Source organism: Pavona decussata, unplaced genomic scaffold (assembly GCF_977016875.1).
Source record: "Pavona decussata unplaced genomic scaffold, jaPavDecu1.1 SCAFFOLD_161, whole genome shotgun sequence".
NCBI lineage: Eukaryota > Metazoa > Cnidaria > Anthozoa > Scleractinia > Agariciidae > Pavona > Pavona decussata.
The window spans coordinates 318159-338329 of record NW_028145572.1 but is presented as its reverse complement, the minus strand read 5'-3'; the positions used below and the strand labels follow the sequence as shown (position 1 = coordinate 338329).

Sequence of the window (20171 nt, the reverse complement as noted above, 5' to 3'; positions counted from 1 at the left end):
CAGCACCTCACCCCTCCCCACCCCTCACGAAACATTGTAACTTTTATGCCAAAGCTTGAAATAAAAATTAATAAATGAATCAATGAATAAATAAATAAAAGATCACCTTCTTTTATTTGTTTTTATTTACAACTGTAAACACAGCAAACACGATTCCCTCACATTACTGTATTTGAGCATCGATCGATCAGCGTAAAATGTTGTGGATTAAGATTCTACCTTCCCCACCCCGCCTAAGTAGCCAGTTGAGTATCCCACACTGCGAGGGAGGAGAAAAGAAAATTCGAGAAGGACTCGGTCGAGTGTTTTTGGGGGATGCAAATGAGCGGAAAATTCGAAAATCGTTTCAACCGCATTTATTTTCTCGTAATTCCTTGAAAAGTGGAATTTTCCCCCAAAATTCAAATGTCAAAGAAGCCTTTGGTGGTCAAGACGTATGGAAGGCATAAATATCGAACTGTTAAAGCCCAAAGGTGGCTGTCGCCGGAGGAAACGTTTCTTTCGCCGTTTGGAACTCGAGATCAAACTCGTTTTCCCTCCAAATTCGAATCCGCTTCTTCCAAAAATATCGTCAAGCCCAAGCCATCTAAATGGTAAGAAATCTTATGTTTGATAATCTAGACCAAGTTTGCTTATCGTCTGCCTTGTTAACATCGTAAGTGGGGCCCTGCAGGATGTGTATTTTGATCTAACATGTACATCAGCTTCGATCTCCATAGATCGGTGGTTCATGATTTTTTGTCTGTCATGTCTCAAAATACTGTAGTGGCTGCTTGAGAAAGATTTCACGACAGCCCCATACATTAACTTTATGTGCACTGCACCACCGTCATACTAACCCTCTCCCAAAAACAACGTGCGTGAAAATACAGTTTGAGTCATGAAATGTATACATGTACACGGTACATTGCAGGTCAGAATTAAGCAGCGTTTACACGTTTTTTTCAGACTTCATCACCATATAAAGGGCTTGTGCTTAAATTTTGCGGTTGCCTGTGCTATAACTATAAGTTTATAGCTGGAACACATTATTATCAGTCATTTGGGCACTGTCACCGAATTATCGTGATTGTGATTTATCAGTGCAAGGTGGTTAAATATTCAACCGGCTAGTGTCATCATTAATTTCTGTAAATTTTATATGATGAAAACTGAAATGCCATAATGATTTGGAACATTATACCAACCATGTATAGCTAGTGTGAGGTTTAAAATCGATGGCAACTGCATGGCAAAACGTTTATTTTCCCAATAGTTATCAATTTTTTGAAAACTACCAGCCAGATAATTATAATCCTATTCACTCCAGAGTTTTGTTTCCTTATTTTATTTATTCAAAGTTAAATTGTCAGATCTGCAGGTTTGTAGCTTGCTAAAACATAGTATGGCAGTATATCTTTCTTGCTGTTGACTGTGTAATGGACATTTCATTGATATGTATTTTTATAATAGGGGTAATGCTACAAAACAGAAGGCAAATTCACTTATAAAGCCATCCAATAAGCAGAATGGAGGATTCAGTTATCACTCTCCGACAGATCATTCTGATAAGGAAAACCACTGCACAAGTCCGCCAGATAATGATGTCAGTATTAACAATGCTTCAGAACAGAGGCTTAAAAGAAAAAGACAAAACTTATTCAGTGATTGCACCCCAATCTCTGTACAAAGACAGCAATGTGTTACCAGTGATTCTGGACGGAATGGCAGAAAATTTAATGCTAACAAACAAGAAGTTGTTTTAGTCAATGACAGTTTAGAAAGCAGAGACAACAGTAGTGGTCACATTGCACAAGACCATGTCTGTATTCAGGAAAGCAAGGAATATAGCTCAACACCTAACTGTGGAACAGACAAACAATTAAACTTAGCACATTCCAATAATGTGTCAAACAGTGGAATGTCTGAAATTCAAAGTTTGGATGAGAATGTTGTTCTACATAGTTCTGCATCAAGTCCCAAGGATGGTGCAGTTGCTAATGGTTTAGAAAATGGGAATTACACCAATTTGAAAGCCAATACATCAGGATTTAACAGGTGTCAATCTTATGTGACATCAACTCCTGTGTTTAATGTCAACAATCATCCAGTAATCACTGGAAATTCATGTAAATCTGATTCTCAATGCTCCATATTGATGGATGGTAAAGTTGTCTTAGAGCCACTCAGAGTCACTCCAATTCAGTGGAAAAAATGCTTGTCTGCTTCTAATGAGAAATCTGGAAGCAACCACAGTAATCACTCAGCAAATGATTCACATCAAAAGTACGAGGAACCAAAATCGTCCAGTATAACTAATGGATGTAATTCATCAGTGGAGTTGAAAGAATGTGTGGTCTCTCTTGAGAAGCTGAGAATAACGCCCTTGAAAAAGAGGAGTAGATATCACCTGGGAGGGATCACAGCATCAGATGTTTGTGTTGGTAGCAACGAAAAGTCACATCTTTCATTTGTGGTAAGTTCTGACATCCAGTAGTCAATGTTAACCTTACAGTAGCCAAAGCTTTCTTAATGTTATTTTATTATAATGGTGTCATATTTTTAACTACGATTATCAATAAAGGAAGCATTGACTCCAGCCAAAAAGAAACAAACTGAGTGGAATACTGCCGACAAGGAAGAGGTGAAGCTGAGTGCTCTTGATAAGATCATGTTGGAATGTGATCAAGAAGGGCCGGTTGCATTTGCAGATTTCCTGAATTCAAGGTACAAGTGATGCATAATTGTTAATAAATTTATTACTTCTAAACTAGCTTTCTAAATAGTTCCTTGAGAAAAAATTTACATAATTTACAAAATGTAATTCCTTCTCCTCATCCATTCACTGTGCTTGCACATAATCATTTGCCTTCATTAAATACTAACATTTCATTACAATAACACATAAGTATGTCTCGTATAAAGTTTTCACTTAATTAACTGTGTACATGTTTATTATATAGACACGAGTGTTTTACTGGAAAATACACCACTCGTAAAATTCAAACAAAACTACATCCGGGACCTGACTGGTGTATTTTCCATATCCTCACTAGTGAGGATATTGATGATGTCATTCTCACTTTTCACAGTTGTTTGTGCAAACAGTCGGTGAAAAATGGCAAGCAATAGATTTGTCTATATAATAAAAGAAAATTACACACTCAGTAATATGTTCATCTCCGTTTTACAGTCAAAGCTTAATTATACATAATGTAATTGTCGGCTTCATTGGCCACATCAATATCTCAACTTGACAGTATTAGCATCTGTAGTTTAATGAATTCATCTGATCTTCTGTGGCTGGAAGATACTTTTATTAGAACCAAATAAAGATATAGTATCTCTGCAATGAATGCATTAGTGTCACACTAAAGCTACACAAAATTCAAACTGATTTTTTCATTTTACAGTTTGTTGAAGAGTTGTGCAAAAATTGGAGAGGGGGTTTATGGTGAAGTTTTTAAAGCACAGTATGAAAATGGAGAATCCATTGCACTCAAGGTATTGTTTGAGGAATTGATGCATTTTTCTAATTTACGCCACTTCATTTTCTTTGCCACGCCCTGAGACCTGGCAATACTCTGCCAGTTTGCAAATAAAGTAGTGACAAGGTTTTTGCATGTTGTGTTACACATTAAGTACTGCGAGGTTCTTAACTTTAGTGTTAAATCCAAAAGAGTGAAAAAAATTATAGTTTTAGTAAATTTCAGCAGGAGCTCTGTGGACACAGTTGACATGTGGTATAATATCAGCGCACAAAAATATTGATAATCTTGTTTATTTAATTTTTCAATGTCCTACTTACAAATGTAGATAATTCCAGTTGAAGGTGATTTTGAAGTCAATGGCACACCTCAGAAGTCATTTGACGAAATCCTCCCTGAAATTGTCATTTCCAAGTAAGTTTTTATTACAATGTTTCATTCATTCATCCATCCATCCATTTTCATTCATTCATCCATCCATCCATCCATTTTTATTCATTCATCCATCCATCCATCCATCCATCCATCCATCCATCCATCCATCCATCCATCCATCCATCCATCCATCCATCCATCCATCCATCCATTCATTCATTCATTCATTCATTCATTCATTCATTCATTCATTCATTCATTCATTCATTCATCCATCCATCCATTTATCCATCCATCCATCTATCCATTCATCCATCCATCCATTCAGTCAGTCATTCATTCATTCATTCAAGATAAATTTCTAATGCTGTTTATTTTTTCTGTTTCACAAGGGAACTCAGCCTCCTTGGAGTTGCTGATGAACCTGTAAGTGTACTAGTACAATGTCAGTTGTTTTCAAGTGTTATGTCAGTCACTCAACACTTGATAAATTCAGTGTTATGTTAGTCACTCAACACTTGATAAATTCAGTGTTTTTATAGAACAGTCTTTTGTCAGTCTGACGACATGTAAGTTGCTTGTCAGAGCTGACTGTCTGGACCAATCTAACTTAATTTGTGACCGGACTGCAGAGTGACTGGTCCATCCAGCCATTACTCACTCTACATGCACGTATCTGTCTGTCAGTTAACATTTTATTCACTCACTCACTCACGCTTTTCATTTTCATTGTATGTAATAAAGGATCAAACAATCGACAACATATCTGCAAGCTTCATCAACGTTCACAGGTATGACACAATCTGGGTTTTAGTTTTCTGTCATCAATTTTCCGAGAAATTTCTACATTCGCAATAAAACTGAGAGGATCTGAAGTAATGGCATTCACACAGAATCAGTTGTACGTGTTAACCACGACTTGAATTAACACTGCCGATCTGCCCCACCCATTGGCCAAAGTGTTGCCCGCTCCTGGTTACATGTGAATGTAAGTACTCATAATAATTATTGTTGAATTTAATGTATTTTCAGTGTAACATGTTGCCGGGACAAATACCCAGAACATCTGATATCAGAATGGAACAAATGGGATAAAGAACACAATTCGGAGAATGACAGGCCAGGTAATGCAAATGTCTTTAATGGGGGCCATACATGACTTTACCTTGAAGCCGCCATCTCATCGTACACACAAAGAAATAGCCGCCATCTTGAAGTATCCATCTTGTTCGTAATCAAAATTTGATATTACATTAAGATCATCACTCACATTTTCTTTCCAGATATCTTCCCGAGTGACCAGTATTTCATTGTATTCGAGTTCTCCAACGGCGGCAGGGACCTGGAAAGCTTCGAGTTTGGCGCTCAGTCAGAGGCCTGGAGCGTGCTGCACCAGACCGCGCTGGGTCTTGCAGTGGCTGAGAATGCGCTGGAATTTGAACATCGCGATCTGCACTGGGGAAATGTGCTGATCTGTAGGACCGAGGACGAGTTCATTGAAAGCTGTTTGCTTGGAGAGACAAAAATGGTGCCGACCAATGGCGTCCGGGTCAGTTTGATAGACTTTACTCTCTCGCGGTTGAAGAAAGGTAAGAGTGCAATTAAACCAATGTGAAGCAGATGCCACTCGTTCATAAAGTTTTTCGTTTCCCATCGCCCTCTCTCTTGAGACAGTGGATCGGTTAAAAATAATGAAAGAAAGGCTACTAAAAGAAAGACTGACAAATAGATAAATAAATTCAAGCGCGCCTTGATTGTATATCTTAATTAGCTTACTGCTTGAATCTAAGACATTAGCAAGCTAAGTTTTATAATTTTATGATTTTATTTTATCGCTGCAGATGGGCTGACAGTGTTTTGCAACTTAGCAGAAGATGAATCCCTGTTTACTGGCAAAGGAGATTATCAGTTTGATGTGTATCGCCTCATGAAAAAGGCAACTAAGTATGTTTAACAGTTCATCACTACAGTTGTATTTCGCGCTTTTCCTTCCCTTGAGCCCAGCCATGCGTCTTCAATGCTAGATGTTTTGTCGTATAAGGTGGTTCTAACTTTTGAGTCTGTGGATGAAATTCTTAAGTGTGACCATTCAAATGAAAGCTACTGAGCAGTACTTTCCTGTGGTGCTGTTTATTATGTTGTACAAGGTGGTCCTACCTTTTACGTCCGTAGATGCAGTGCTAAAATGGGTCAATTCATATGCCGGACTACGAAGTGATTCTAAAACTTGTTTCATTCTGTAGATAAAATGCTAACGTATTCCCATTCGAGTTAAAACACTGAAGTATATTGTTCCATTCAAAGCTGTAAGTTTTTTCGAAGTTGAAATGACGTTATCATTTTTATACGTTCTGTATTTCTTTACAGGAATGACTGGGAGCTGTTTGAGCCTCACACTAACGCCCTCTGGCTCCACTACCTCGCCGATAAAATATTGAAAAAGAAGAAATACCCTGCAAAAGACAAAGACGTAGAAACCAAGCTTAAGAGGTTTCTAAGACAAGCGAGGAAATGTTCTTCTGCCACCGAAATCGTCCAAGAATTTTTCGACTAATACTCTGATCACATTGGGCTGTCCGTGCGCTGGAAAGTTTTTCCGCCGCGCAAAATGAGTGGTCTCTGTAAGAGAATCATCACTCTAAGTCTGGTCTTTTACTGTTGAGAGTCTGCGTGAATATAAAGTTTTGGTGGCGTTAGCCGAGAAAAATAACCCCTTGCGGCTTTGCTGCTCTTTCTCGCGGCTCCGCCGCCGGCCCAAACCTCTCCTTCGCTCAACATCCCGCACAGCTACGCAGGGTTTAAAACTGTCAATGGCTAAACAGCCTTCAACCTCCTTATTATAGCAGAGACGAGACCAGGTGCTAATTTAGTGAAAATCAGTTTCTTATCAAGCAAACAAAACTCATCTGCTTGTGAATGAGTGAGGTCTTCGTCTCATTTGACCTCCCTTTGAAAGAGAGAGGAAATGCGTTAAAATGTATCCGATGTTACATGTAAGTGGGTTACGCATGTATGTACAACATACAGTTTGTGAAACTGATTGGATATTGTGTGGTTTAGAGCCAAACTTCAAAGCCGCAAAACGTGAAAAAGAACTAAGAAGTGATATTTATTTCATTTCATTAAAGCAAATTTAGGGGCATTCGTAGTAGTAGACTTCCTTCGGCATGGATGATGCACCGTGGTTGTAAGTAGTCACGCACGCACGTCACGCACTCCTCCCAACTAGTGCGAGACGTGACGAGCCAAAGTGTCTCTTCGAAGGAGGCTAGGTTGTAAGCGGCCTCGCGATTCTTCAGCTTGGCTGAGGATCCTCTTGCTGATCTGATGCCGAAGTACACAACGACATCTGAAACATTTTTATTGTATATTTTAGAGTTGGTAATACAAGTTTTTAAAGTAGATGGACAGACACTTTAAGAGTGTTTTAAAATTCCTAGTGGTGTAATTTGCAGGAATAAAACTGTAACGACCGTCACCTGTAAATACTATAACTGAAAATTCGTCATTAAAGCAATATTTTATGTTCGAATTTTAAGGTTCGCCTGCTTTTCGTCTGGCTTCAGTGAAGGCGGTTTTAAAAATGCTGAGCACATTTGACTTCGACGCTGCTCTTTACTCGGCTCCTCTTCGTGTTGTTTTCATGGACCAAAAACCTTAAGGGGGTTCCATCGAAAAAGAACCAGTAATGATTTTCTAGTCGGAAACTTTGCTCAGTTGCTTAATCATTACACCCAGCACATCACGAAAATAAAAGAGGGATCACTACGCTAGTTTTCACGCTATAGAGCTGCAGTGTAAAGCCACTTCGCTAGCTTATGGCAGAAATATTAAAACCCAGCCTTGAGAAATAGAAACTCGTTATTCCCAGAAATTTACTCCTGGCAATGAAATTATATTAGGAAAGCATTATAGTGATTCCATGAGAATCTTTCAAACTTGAATATGTTGTTGCAAATGGGGTCCCCACCCCCTCGTTCAGTAAAAAAACGACCAATCATTTCTCTACCGAGCTCAGCCTCAAAGAAAAACCGCAATGTTCTTTGTGTGCGCACTTTTGACGCAAGAAATTATTAGTGCGTTGTCTGCATTGTTAGGGTGCGCATTTCAATGGAGTCACATACTGCTTCTCTGCACCCCGAGTGAAGAAAACCCACTATTACTTGGTCTTTACTTTCCCTTAGTCTCCTTCTTTCTCCACCCAGGTGTATTCAACAATTATTCTATCTCTCTCATTTGTTATAATCATTTGATATACAGTGAGCGGTCGGGAGGAATACTTGCAGTTGGACTGTAGTCAAGCGCCGGGAACCTCAATCTCGTTCCCAGAGCCCTCGTTACCCCGCTCCGCTGGACAAGGGTAACGAGGGCTCTGGGAACGAGATTGCGGGAACCTGGAAACAAGTTTTTGTTAATGAGCAACATTGCCTGATTTCATACCGTGGGGGTCTGGGTACGAGTCTGTGTATTATGGGTTATGGGACTCAACACCTGTACCATTGCAGTTATGTCCTCCGTTGCAGACATGTCCTCTGACGTCATGTGATACGATGGGCCAATCACATAATGCGATCTATCTTGGCCCACGCGAATTAAGACTGGTAAAGAGACTCCGTTGCAGTTCGGTCTTCGAGCAAAATTGGTTATTCGACGGGGTGAGGGTAAGTGGCAAATATATTTGACTTGATTTGAAAGCGACGTAACTGAGCGGCTTACATCGATCGACTTCGTTTAAAAATCGAAAGCAACAGTATGTGCGTTGGTGTTCAGTTTCCATAAGCCTCTAAAGTCTTGTTCATACTATCCTCGTAAATAAGAGGATAAATCAGAGAAGGAAATGCTAACATTGAGCTTACGATCTAACCGACAAGAGGTCACAAGAAGGAGAACGCTTCTTTCCCGACAAACGGGAGAGCTTCAAACTCAACGATTCTCCTTGATCTTCGTATCATAGCGTTCCAATTTTCTCTAGAAACCTAGTGCACCCAAATTAAAAAGCAAAATTGCTGTGACTTAGAGCGCAATATGTTCGGCAACGTTTTGAAGTTTTATTACAATGGTACCGTTTCAATTGTTCAGTTGTGTCCTCAGTCTATATACATTTTGGGACATCAGTTGTCCGGTTTTCAGTACCATTTATTTGTCGCAAACAAACACTCAGGGAGCCCAAAGGAGAAGCGCGACACAAATCTCAGTACTCACGTCTGTCTCATGTTTTTAATCTACCGTCGCCTTACTTCTGTTACTTTAAAACTAACTAGCGGAATTTGCAAATTTATGTCTTTTTGTCTTCACTGAGAACGTTTTTTTAAGTCGTTTTATACGAAAGTCATAAAGCGCTTTGTGATATTTTATCTGACAATTACCACAGTGCGCTTTGTGGTTTTGTATGTGAAGCCATAAAGTGCTTTGTGGTCAGTTTTAGGGCATTCAACAATGAAAACTGGGTGTTTCCTTGACACCTACAAGCATATCACACGATCTTGTGAACATTATATGATTTTTCCAATTTTATCACCAGAGAGCGCTTTGTGGACTACAGAAGGTGCCACAGAGCGCTTTGTGGCCTAATCAAAACACCACAAAGCGCTCTGTGGCGCGGTTATTACAACCGGAGATACTAGTGAATAGGTGGTCTCCGCGGATAAGCCTAGAAAGGCTTGTGAGCTTTCCAGCTCAATATCATGACTTTTGTTAACCCTTTAAGCCCCGATAGTGCCATATGGCACAAGATGCAATTACATGCTCAATATTCAGTCAATTTGTGTGAAATTTGCACAACTAAAAGATCTTGGAAAGATCTGCATATGGAAGGCATAATATCATGCCCCACTCCTATACAAGACTTGATTTACCACCTCTGCAACTTTTGGAACTTTTTATCTTTGTACTTTTTAGGCCAAGTTAATATCTGACAACAACCAATGCACTGAGAGCTGCAAATTAAGCTACAGTTTAGGGACATACCCAATCTGTACAAGGAACAGGAAAATGTTAAACATTTTTTTTTTTTTTCATTTTGGGCACTTGTCAATTCAATCTGTGACCTCCTCCATTTCTTTTGGTGTGATTTATAGCATACCCCAGAAAACACCTTTCAAATGGTATATCACATGTGGTCTCCTGGTTTATAGTTACCGATTTAGAAAAATTTGGCATTTCCCTCGGGGCTTAAAGGGTTAAGAAATACTAATGTAACGATACCTGTCAGTGATTTTGGGCAATAAATAAAGTTGAAAAGTTAAGTTGAAAGTGCGTTGCTTTGTGGCACCTAGTGAGTCCAATTCAGACTGAGTAATTCGGAACACTTGAAACCGCACTGAGAAAGGAGCTCAGCAATTGGCAGCACGATGAACTATCAGTCAATTATTTCATTTTTTTTATCCATTATAATCCAGTTTTTCAAGTGATTTCAAATCAGTTAAATCACTGCCACCCAGCGCAAGTTTTATTTTTTATTTTGGAGGGAGGTGAAGGGGAGTGGAAATAACAGGCTCTTCTACAGCACCGGCCGATTTCTTTGACCCTCGAGCAAAGTTGTTTTACGATGACGTACTTTTTGGTAGTTCGGTTCTCATCAGAACAGCAATCTGTTGTTATCTGATTGACTTCTTAACAATGTGCGATAGGCCCTTCATCAGTACAGATATCATCCTGTTATTTGTTTGTACGTTTTGTATTTGCTGCTGCTTCCCAGTCGTAAATGATTATACTTTGTCGGGAAAAATGGTCTACTATCGGAGCACGAATTAAGTTCTCATGATGATTTGCCATACCTTGTAATCAAATGATCGAAAATCACGTATTTACTGGTAAAATAGCCTCACTCAACGCGTGAAGAATGACACTGAGCTTAACCAATCAGGGAGATCCAGTTTCTTAGGATCAAAGCCGTCGTAATACCTGGGCGCTGAAAGCCCCGGGAAAATAAAAACAAGATGGGCTATTTACATCATCCAAAAAACCTCAACTTCGTGAATCAAAACAATATCGAAAAGCAAAAGGACTCGAATGACAAATGAAAGGGCCCAGTAGTTTACGCCATAAATGAGTGAAGGTGTACACGCTCTCCCCTTTTTCCCCTAGTCATACTTTTCCCCACACGTTAACTTTTCCTCCCCCTCCTTCACTCTCTGATCACTCGGAATACTGTGGCCCTTAGCACATTGTACAAGCCACAACTTGTCTAGTAAAACGCAGAGAAAATGGTACTACAAATCCTCTGTGTTATAGACAGCACTGAATTCTGGTAGCCAAGATATATTTGGGCAACAAAAATTCTAAAACCGTCTCTGTTCACAAACGACTAACAAGTTCCATTAAATTGCGTTCAGCGCCCCTTACAAAGTTTTGTCCGCGCGCCGGTGTCTACCAATAGCGTTGGTCAATAGGGTTGCTTATGACGATCAATAGAAGTCTTTCCTCTCTTCAATTAATGAAAAAGTGTGTTCAGCATTGAAGCCAGCTGGAACATCATGAAAGTTAATATATTCACAGATAGAAAGGAAAATCGTACCTCAATCGAATTTTACAACTCATTACTCGAACGTTTAGCGGGTTAAAGAGGCCTCATCAAAGCAAAACCGGCCGCTGATTTTCGTTAGCATTACGAGCAAGAATGGAAAACTACTAAGAGCCTTCATAAATAGTTCTTTCCGCAAGCCAATATTTTTCCTTTTGCAAATCTACTGTTCAGCTAATTCAACGGGACAAATAACATATGGTCGATGGCTGGTGAGATCCCTCAAGAATTTGTGCCAGTGAGATGATCTTTTCATGTTCCCTGACTCATCAATAGCTCAAAATCTTGAGCCCCTCCTAGACATGATATGACTGTCTATCTCCAAAACCTTTCAACTCTCTGTTTATTCTGTTATCTATGACATTTGCAACATTTATCAGTGCACCAAGCGCTGCAAAACAAGCTATAAATAAGTGTATGGATATAGATGGCGACTTCTTACGTTTAAAGCAAATTTATTCCAAAGCTATAAAGACTTCATTCAATTTTGATGTGTTTATTTGTTTGTTTGTTTTAAAATCTCGTAAAAAAAATGGCTCTCTTGGTACGGGCGAAAGGATCAACTGAAAGAATTAACGAATCGCTTAAAGTTTAAAAGTGTAAATGGTTTACAAGCAGCGATTCTCTCAGAATGGTACAATAGATTGACTTCAACTTGATGCTGGCCGTTCAATGTGAGTTTCTTTAATTCAACAAACTTTTTTGCACAAGTTCCATTATTTTCATCATGTCCTCATAATCTGCCTCTTAGTCTTCTTATGTATCTTCTGCGGTGCTTCATCCAATTATAACTCCAGTTATGTTTCTGTCAATCTATTTCAGAAAGGCAAAATAAATTAATCAAAAAATATCCTCACTACGCACACAGATAAGTTTTCAACCAGTATTGAGTTAAGAAAAGTACGTTTGTAGCCCACGTGGCAGTTATTGGAGGGATGGTGAAAATTAGAGTTTGTGTATTAGTCCCTAAAGTGGAAAACGGTCTTCGGAGCGAGGTAATGTCTATTTTGTCTAACATTCCCTTCAGCAAGGGTAACGGCTGGTAAGTATTGACCAAGCGTGAATCTGACAATGACAATTTCTGTTAGTACAGTTGTGTTGCCGTTTTAGCCAAGGTTATGTATACCCAGGTGTGATGTCACAAGGCATTGAATGACCTATGTTGCTAAGAAAATGGTTGGAGGACAATGTCAGTTACTTTAAGTAACACTTTCATTGAAGTACCTAGATGCACTTTCACACATGCAAGCCCAAAAATGAAGGTTGCAGTTTTGTTAAAAGTTACAACACTATAGTGTACACTGTGATTACACGTAATTACAAGTCTGGCTAATAGAAGTGGGTTGTAACTTGAAAAAAACGGCCAATTTTTTCAAGTCCTCTTGTGTCTTTGAAATATTGCTAAAAATTGAAAACTTGACATCTTCTTTTTATTGGTGTTTTTGGGGGCATTTCATAAACAGGAATAGGTACTTAGATTCAAATGCAGCACAATTCTTGATCAAAACACATAAAAATCCCCATGATATAGCCCCTTTAAAATGGATTGACTTTTCATAATTAACTTACTGCTCTCTGTAAGGTAGTGAATTGTCTATAATGCATTTACAATAGTTTCGTCAGATAGGAACTACTGCCGAACACTTACAACTACTGTTTATTTGATCTGACTACTTTGTCTTAAGTAGCTTCTATGCTTGAACTTACCTGTTCAGCTAATTCTTGATCCCAATTTCATCCATCTGCCCTTAATCTACATAAAATCAGAAATATCAAGAAACTTAATTGTTACCATGATAAGAAGATGATAATGATGATGATGATTAAGATTGGTTATTATTATTTCAGAGTGGCCTATCTGAATAGACAGGTTATTTTTCATCAACAATGATTGAATTCTTGACTTGACAAAGCAGACAAAGTGCACCAAATGGCCTAAGGAAAACAAACCCTGCAGTCTTTTATTTTGCCTCTTGTAGATTATAAAGTTATTTCCTTTTTTTATTGTAAAACAGTCTACATGATTTCCTTTTCCGAGTATGCCTGTTTCACTCACCGAATAATACAGCATTCTCGGTCTAGATGTAGGTGAAAACTTTTATTTGCTCAGTATACAGAGAAATTCAGGTGGCATAAATCCCAAGCTGTTTAACATGATTTTTGTCTTTGCTGTTCAAGAGTAGGCCAGTTTCATGCAGCACATGCACAGTTCACTAAAAGTTGAGACTGACCATAAAAAGAGAACTGGTCAATTTCTTATGGATGTCTGCATGTATAAAAGATAGAAACTTTAGTAAACTTGGAAGTGAAGAACTTTAGAAAAGTGAGTGACCTAGCTGAAAAATAATTTATTAAGGAATATTTAAGTTATTAAATCTGAAGATCATAGCATGAAAACATTTTTAAAAAACATAGCTAAAAACCTATTTGGTATACATAATAAACACACACGAATAATATTATTATTCTGACTTGTATTGTATTAACAGTGATCAGTATCAAATTTCCCCTAGTAATATCAATGCTTATTCCACCCCTGAGGTCATGAGAATTAAGGATATGATAACCCAAAATGAAATTTCTTGATATTTTAATAACGTCTCCCAAGTACTTTTTTAGGAAAAGTATGGGAAAAAGGTAGGAGAATTTGTTCTTTGATATTAAGGGTTAATAATTCCAGTGTTGGTTTGTGTTATTGGCATTCTTCCCAATATTATACAGTTGCACAGCATTCTATCTAAAAAAGGTGACCACCCAAGGTTGTCTTCTGGCCAATCTTCTGATAATAAGTTTACCAAAAATACATGTATTTAGTCTATCACTAGGTCAATTAATATCCACAAACTTACAGGGCCCCTATGGATACCAGCCTTGCTGCTGACTGGGCCACCCTGTAAAGATAAAGTTTATTAGCCCAACCCAAGGGAGTATCATTATTTGATCTAGGGTTGGGGTTTGAAGTTATTTGATATTGGTCAAGCTCTTTTTTACCAGTCAGACAATTTACATTACCCTAGCTACATATACCCTGTCTCCTGACTAGTTCAGTTTCTTGTTTAAAGAATTCATGATGTTCTATCTGGAAAAAAAAGTATCCGGTTTTTTTCACAGAAAATCTTCAGTGAATAAGTCAAACTTTTCGTTGACTTTGATTTTACAGATAGCCTCAAAAATCTCTAGCCTCCCACGCAGTCGTTTTTAGGGGACTCGTATTACCTCGTAATACGAGTCCCCTAAAAACGACTGCGTGGGAGGCTACAAAAATCTCTGGACTCAATAAAAATTCTTGACCCATGTTTCATGTAAATCAAACTTACAACTTGTTGTGCATGACATATAAAATATTGTAGGATTGTGAAACATATTTTAAAATCCTATATGTATGACAGTCATAGTTGTAGGCAATGGGCATGTTGAATGACGAGAGTTGTGTACAATTTTTTTCATGACGTGAGCAGCGTACAAAAAAGAAATTGCATGCAACAGTCATAAGCAAAAGCTGTACTGTCTAAATTGGCCTTAAAAAATAAAGCGCCCCTAGCACTCATTCTACTGAAGATTTTGCGGGCTATAATAAATTCAAATTTTTACAGTACAAGTGTATTGAGTGACCTCCATTGCTTTTCATTGTGATCAGGATCATTGACAAAAATTGCCATCACAGCACAGTCAGTGTTCTTACAATTTTATCCAGTCACCTTGAAATGCATGGGTTGTTGTTAGGAAGTGCTGCTTTCTTGCACAAGAAACTTAAGCAACACAAATCTCTTTGCTGAAGGCAACAATTATTATTTTATTGTAAACTTTGGGAACATATTTGTTCTTTCAACAGGGCTAATGAAGTTTGGTTGGTCTAAATAGATTGTTCCCAAATTTTATGATTTTTATTACTTAAGAGTACAGAATCTTAAATTTTATTAGTACTACAAAAGTTGTTATTGAGATCACTACACAGTACATCTCCAGAACAATGGCTGCCAAGTAGACTAACAGCCTGTTTACATGGATCACTTCTCATTCTGGGACAAGTTCAGCTTGGTGTCCAGTCATTTCCATGATGTTGTTTACACGGTTTTGCTCTCAGAATAGCTCATCCCAGAATTATTTCACCCGTGTTTAACAGTGTAAGGACTGGCATGAACTGTGACAAACGTTTTCAGACTGCAGAAATCATGTCAAGCCTTTGAGGTCTCTATTAAGTCCAAACTTTTGGCCTAGTCACTCTGGTTTTCTGTCATTAGACCGGTTTTGATAGTGCAAATATCATTTTTAAAATAAATTAAAAACTGAAAGCCAAAAATGAGCCCACTGCACCAAGGCAAAACAATTTCTTATAAGCTTGAGAGCCTCGATGGAGTAATGTTTTGAATCTATGCTTAATAAGACTTCATCACACACCTCCACTTTTAGAATGCTAAAGCAAACACACTTTGAGGAATACTTGACAGCTTAAACATGGAATTAAGAGTCAGAATTTAAAGCAAAGAAATCATTCTTTGATAACTGACTTATGATGTATTATTCTAGAAAGTGACACAGGCACACTCGGAAAAAAGAAATCTGAGTGCTCCTATCAGGAGTTGAGCCTAAGACCTTCGGAATACTAGTTCAGATGCTCTACCACTGAGCTACAGGAGACTCATAGGAGCAAAGGCCATTAAACTAGGTTCATGGGGCAAATATCCTTCATACTGCTAGGATTTGAATGTTGAACACGTGGTATATTGGCCTAAGCTCCCACGAGTCTCCTATAGCTCAGTGGTAGAGCATCTGAACTAGTAATCGGAAGGTCTTAGGTTCGACTCCTGATCAGAGCACTTGGATTTCTTTTTTCTGAGCATGCCTGTGTCACTTTCTAGAATAATACATCAATTTCTCATTCATTCACTAGGCTTGAAATATACCATCACATTTATTTCAAATAATCATTCTGCCTTTGAAAAACAATTGAAGGGCTGAGAGCATAACCGACTTATGTCGAATTTTAGCCCGGTTTTCGATTTCACTCGGATTTGTCCGAATTTTTGCTCTCCCAGGTTTAAAAAACATTTCGCGGTTTTACAATCGTGCACAAAACTCCTTGAGAAAACCAAACACGAACAGCGCAAAAACCACTTGCTTACGATTTCTCTCTTGTTAATTCTACCACAGAACTTTACTTCTCTCTCCCACCCCCTCCCCCTATGCAATGACAACTGAAAACAGATGGAAAAACCACTCACTTACATTTTCTCTCTTCGTAATTCTACCACAGTTACTTCTCCCTCCCCCCCCCTCCCCCTTATGCAATGTTGATTTGGAAGGTGATGCTTGCCAGGAGACTGTTCATGACCTAGAAAACAACACTGAGTTGGGGGGGGGGGGGGGGGGCATGTGGTGGTTTGCTTGTTTACCAGTGAACGCGCTTGGAAGGGTAATGTTGTTAGAGATGTTGTCCACGTCGTACTCGTCGGTTAAGAGGACTCGGACCGCGCGTTCTTGTTGTAAGGTGACCGTGCCTATTTGGGAAGCGGAAACATTGTAAAGTAAGTTACGGCTTGCGGTCAGCCAAGTCGTATGGTGCATATTTTTGCTTTGTGCATTAACGAAGTCAAGAAAGTTACTTTTTAGCCGTAGGTTAAGTGTGGCGCAAAAAGCTTTAGCGTGATTTCACCAAAATGCTAGCTCCAATTTTGTGTTTTCCCTTCGAGGCGATAGAACCAACTAGTGGCTGTAACGTTTCACTTAACCGTTAGGGAAAATAACTGCACTTCATACAAAGACCGCTCTCTTGAAAGCCAGTAAAGCCGTAAGTCACGCAATGCGTGACATAGAACTTAGTTTTCTTTCAATGCGTAACAGTTCTCGCCCTCAGTTCTTGCTTATTCAAATCGTGTTGTAGGGAAGGAAATGGCTTGTTTCGAGATAAGTTTTCTCTCAATGAAAAACCAATTTGTTGCCCTTCTATTCTACCCCTTTTGATCACAGCAAAAGTGCATCTTAGTACTTTGGCAACAGTTCTCACCCATGTCGCAATAGAGAAATTAATAGAATTTTGAATTATTTTTACGTAATGGGGTGAGAACTGTTCGAAAATAGATTTTCTCTGTGAAACACATTTAGGAAAGCATTTCAACATGGTGATCAAACGATAAACAAAGCATTTATGTGCTGCTAAAGGTAATACATTGCCAGCGAACATATAAAAATGACTTTTTAGTGGTGAGAACTGTGGCCAAGAAATGTGCTGACATTTTGATGACGTATTGTATCTGTTGTGCATTTCTTACATTCCTGTCATGCATGTAGTAGTTTGTAACAGAATCAAATAAAAGCATAACAGAATTCTTTTCGTTTCTCCCGCAAGAAAGACCGCTTTCGTGTCCCATGGTTCAAAGACCACAAGTTTATATTTAATACAAATATTAATACTCAATGCATTGTCCTTTTGGTCATCCATATTGACTATCATGTTATCGATTTTTCTTTAGAAGATGGTAACTATTCCCAATATGAAACACAAATCGGCGGAAAAAAACACTGGACAATGTTTTTCAATTGAATTGAAGTTCACATGCAAAAATTCGGACAAATCCAAGCAAAATCGAAAAACGGGCTGAAATTCGACATAGGTCCGTTATGCTCCCAGCCCTTCAATTGACTGATTCTTTGTGTTCCTAAATTACAGCTTTTCCATAAGTTTTGAAAGAAGTGCATAGTTCTGGTGAGGAAATGCCTTTCAAAATGATTCACACAACAATTCAAATGACTTGCGTGTACCTTTACTCAACAGTGAAAATTGAAGGCGTCAGTGGTATCGAGATGGAAGCAGTTACTGATATCTGAATTCCGAAATTTTCCATTTAGGGGAAGCTTGTTGCTGTTGTTGGGTAAACACTAATTTGAAGCCATAGGACTTGGTCTGAATTTGAAGGGTGTCTCAGAAACAGATACTGGTTACAAACATTTTGCCATAACAATATCAGGCTGCAGTGACCAGATACTCCTAAAATGCACAATTAAACAAGGCAAACAAACACTTCAGTAAAAGGCTTGAAAGCCATAAATATTTAACACAAGTTGAAAATAATCCTTTGGTGACAACAACTAGTTTAGAAACAAAAAACACTAATAGCATAATTTTCAAGGTCACAGTGGTGCTAGGTCCTGTTAATTATAAAATCTGGCTGTGTGTCACCTAACTCAGCACTAAAGAAAAGTTTTAAAATGCCTAAATACCATTGAATTGAATTTACGATAGCGGTGCAGTAGATCACCCCAAACAGATAAAATTAGTATATACCACACAAGTGAATAGTACTTCTCGCATGTACTGATTGGCTAGTTTGGAGGTCATTAGCCAAGTACTACCCGTTTCGCCATGGTTACTCAATAAACAAGGTGACTGTTAAAAAAATACATAAATGGCAACAACTGTAGGAACTAAACAAGTGTCTCCAAAAGTTTTATTTGTCTGCAAGGAAGCAAGACAGAACTTTCTACTGCATGAGAAATTGCTTACCGCGTGGTGTGCAAGATTTTTTAAATTTCATACCATTTTGTCAGTATTATCTGAATAAATATTGTCAGAAATAAAATAATTTTGTGGTCCACTGGTTATTCATTTTGTGGGGTATATACTAAAACAATTATTCACCTCAGTGTCGCTGAAAGTGATGGATATTTACCTCACCGCTTTGCGACTGGGTAAATATCCATCACTATTCACCTCCACTTCGGTGAATGATCAACTATCACCAGTCTTAACAATTAACATTTTGTATTTGTAAAATTTAGCTTTTGGTTGATCATCAATGTTGTGACAGGACGCTAAGTCCCAAAATGATCTTTAAGGGGGTCTGAGCTTTTCCAGGGTCTGAGGTCTGAGTTTTTCAGACACCCTGAATTTGAAACTACAGTATATCCAAGCAAATATGAGCATACTCCATAAAACACAATTTCTGCAGAGCCTTTCTTTCTTCCTGTGGAGTTAAGAAAAGCTCTGCCAGCAGGGTACGTGGTTTCCAGCAAGGACAAGATGGAAATAATTTTGGGTCAGATAAAGTTTATCATGCATGGTGAGATGACTTTCATCCTGCCCAGGGGCATGGTCAATCAGCAAGTTTTTATTGTTCTCGAGCTGAAGTCGAACTTATGATACTTGTAAAACCAGGAAAACGTGCATCAGGTAATAAAGTGTTCCGCAGTTTAGTTCCACAGAAACATTGCACAGATCTCGAAATTAAAACTAGCACATCTAGCAAAAGGACGACAGCTTTGCGTCAGCCATCCGGGTTTCAACTGGCATCGAATGTAGTTTACAGTACAAAGAAAAGTCCTGCAAAACACTGCACGAAAATAATACAAAGGCTGCTTACCTGCAATTCACGAGTCATCTCGCGATGGTTCAGTTCAGTTCGTGTTTAGTTCAAAATGGCGACTTCTTAATGCTTATCGCCGGCGAAAGTCGACCAAGTTGATCCCCTCCCTTGTCAAAATAATCACAGAGGACACGATCACAACGCAGTTTCATTGGTGGAAAGAAGAACGTTCATTATTGGTTACAAGGTGAGAAGACATATCTGCCACGAAGACCAAACTGCAACGCTACAAACACCCACATAGCCGGAAAGAGCACACCGCACTTTACAACATTTCCAAGTTTGGTGTTAATCAAGCTAATATTAGGAAAGATACAGCCATTCAAAAACTCCAAATTTTACTAAGAAATGTATGGAACGCCGGACGCGTGTCCGGCGTTCCATACATTTCTTAGTAAATTTTTAAGTTTTTGAATGGCTGTATCTCGCCTAATATCAGCTTGATTG

The 20171-nt window shown here is 38.5% G+C and overlaps 1 protein-coding gene and 1 long non-coding RNA gene across 2 annotated transcripts; one reads left to right on the top strand and one right to left on the bottom strand.

Annotated features, from left to right (window-relative positions):
• The first annotated feature begins 310 nt into the window (after positions 1-310).
• Positions 311-7374, top strand: LOC146464555 (uncharacterized). Its single transcript, XM_085129538.1, has 11 exons — positions 311-593; positions 1453-2455; positions 2564-2706; positions 3393-3483; positions 3796-3881; positions 4235-4268; positions 4587-4633; positions 4875-4966; positions 5126-5431; positions 5684-5786; positions 6210-7374. Exons 1-11 carry the CDS (start codon positions 406-408, stop codon positions 6394-6396), a joined length of 2280 nt encoding a protein of 759 aa, XP_084985664.1. The 5' UTR covers positions 311-405; the 3' UTR covers positions 6397-7374.
• A 4315-nt stretch (positions 7375-11689) lies between these two features.
• Positions 11690-19981, bottom strand: LOC146464554 (uncharacterized). The gene is made up of 3 exons (XR_014868423.1): positions 19722-19981; positions 13072-13117; positions 11690-12177 (listed from the first exon to the last, which is right to left on the bottom strand). It is a non-coding gene; the product is annotated as an uncharacterized LOC146464554 (long non-coding RNA).
• Between the last annotated feature and the right edge of the window lie 190 nt (positions 19982-20171).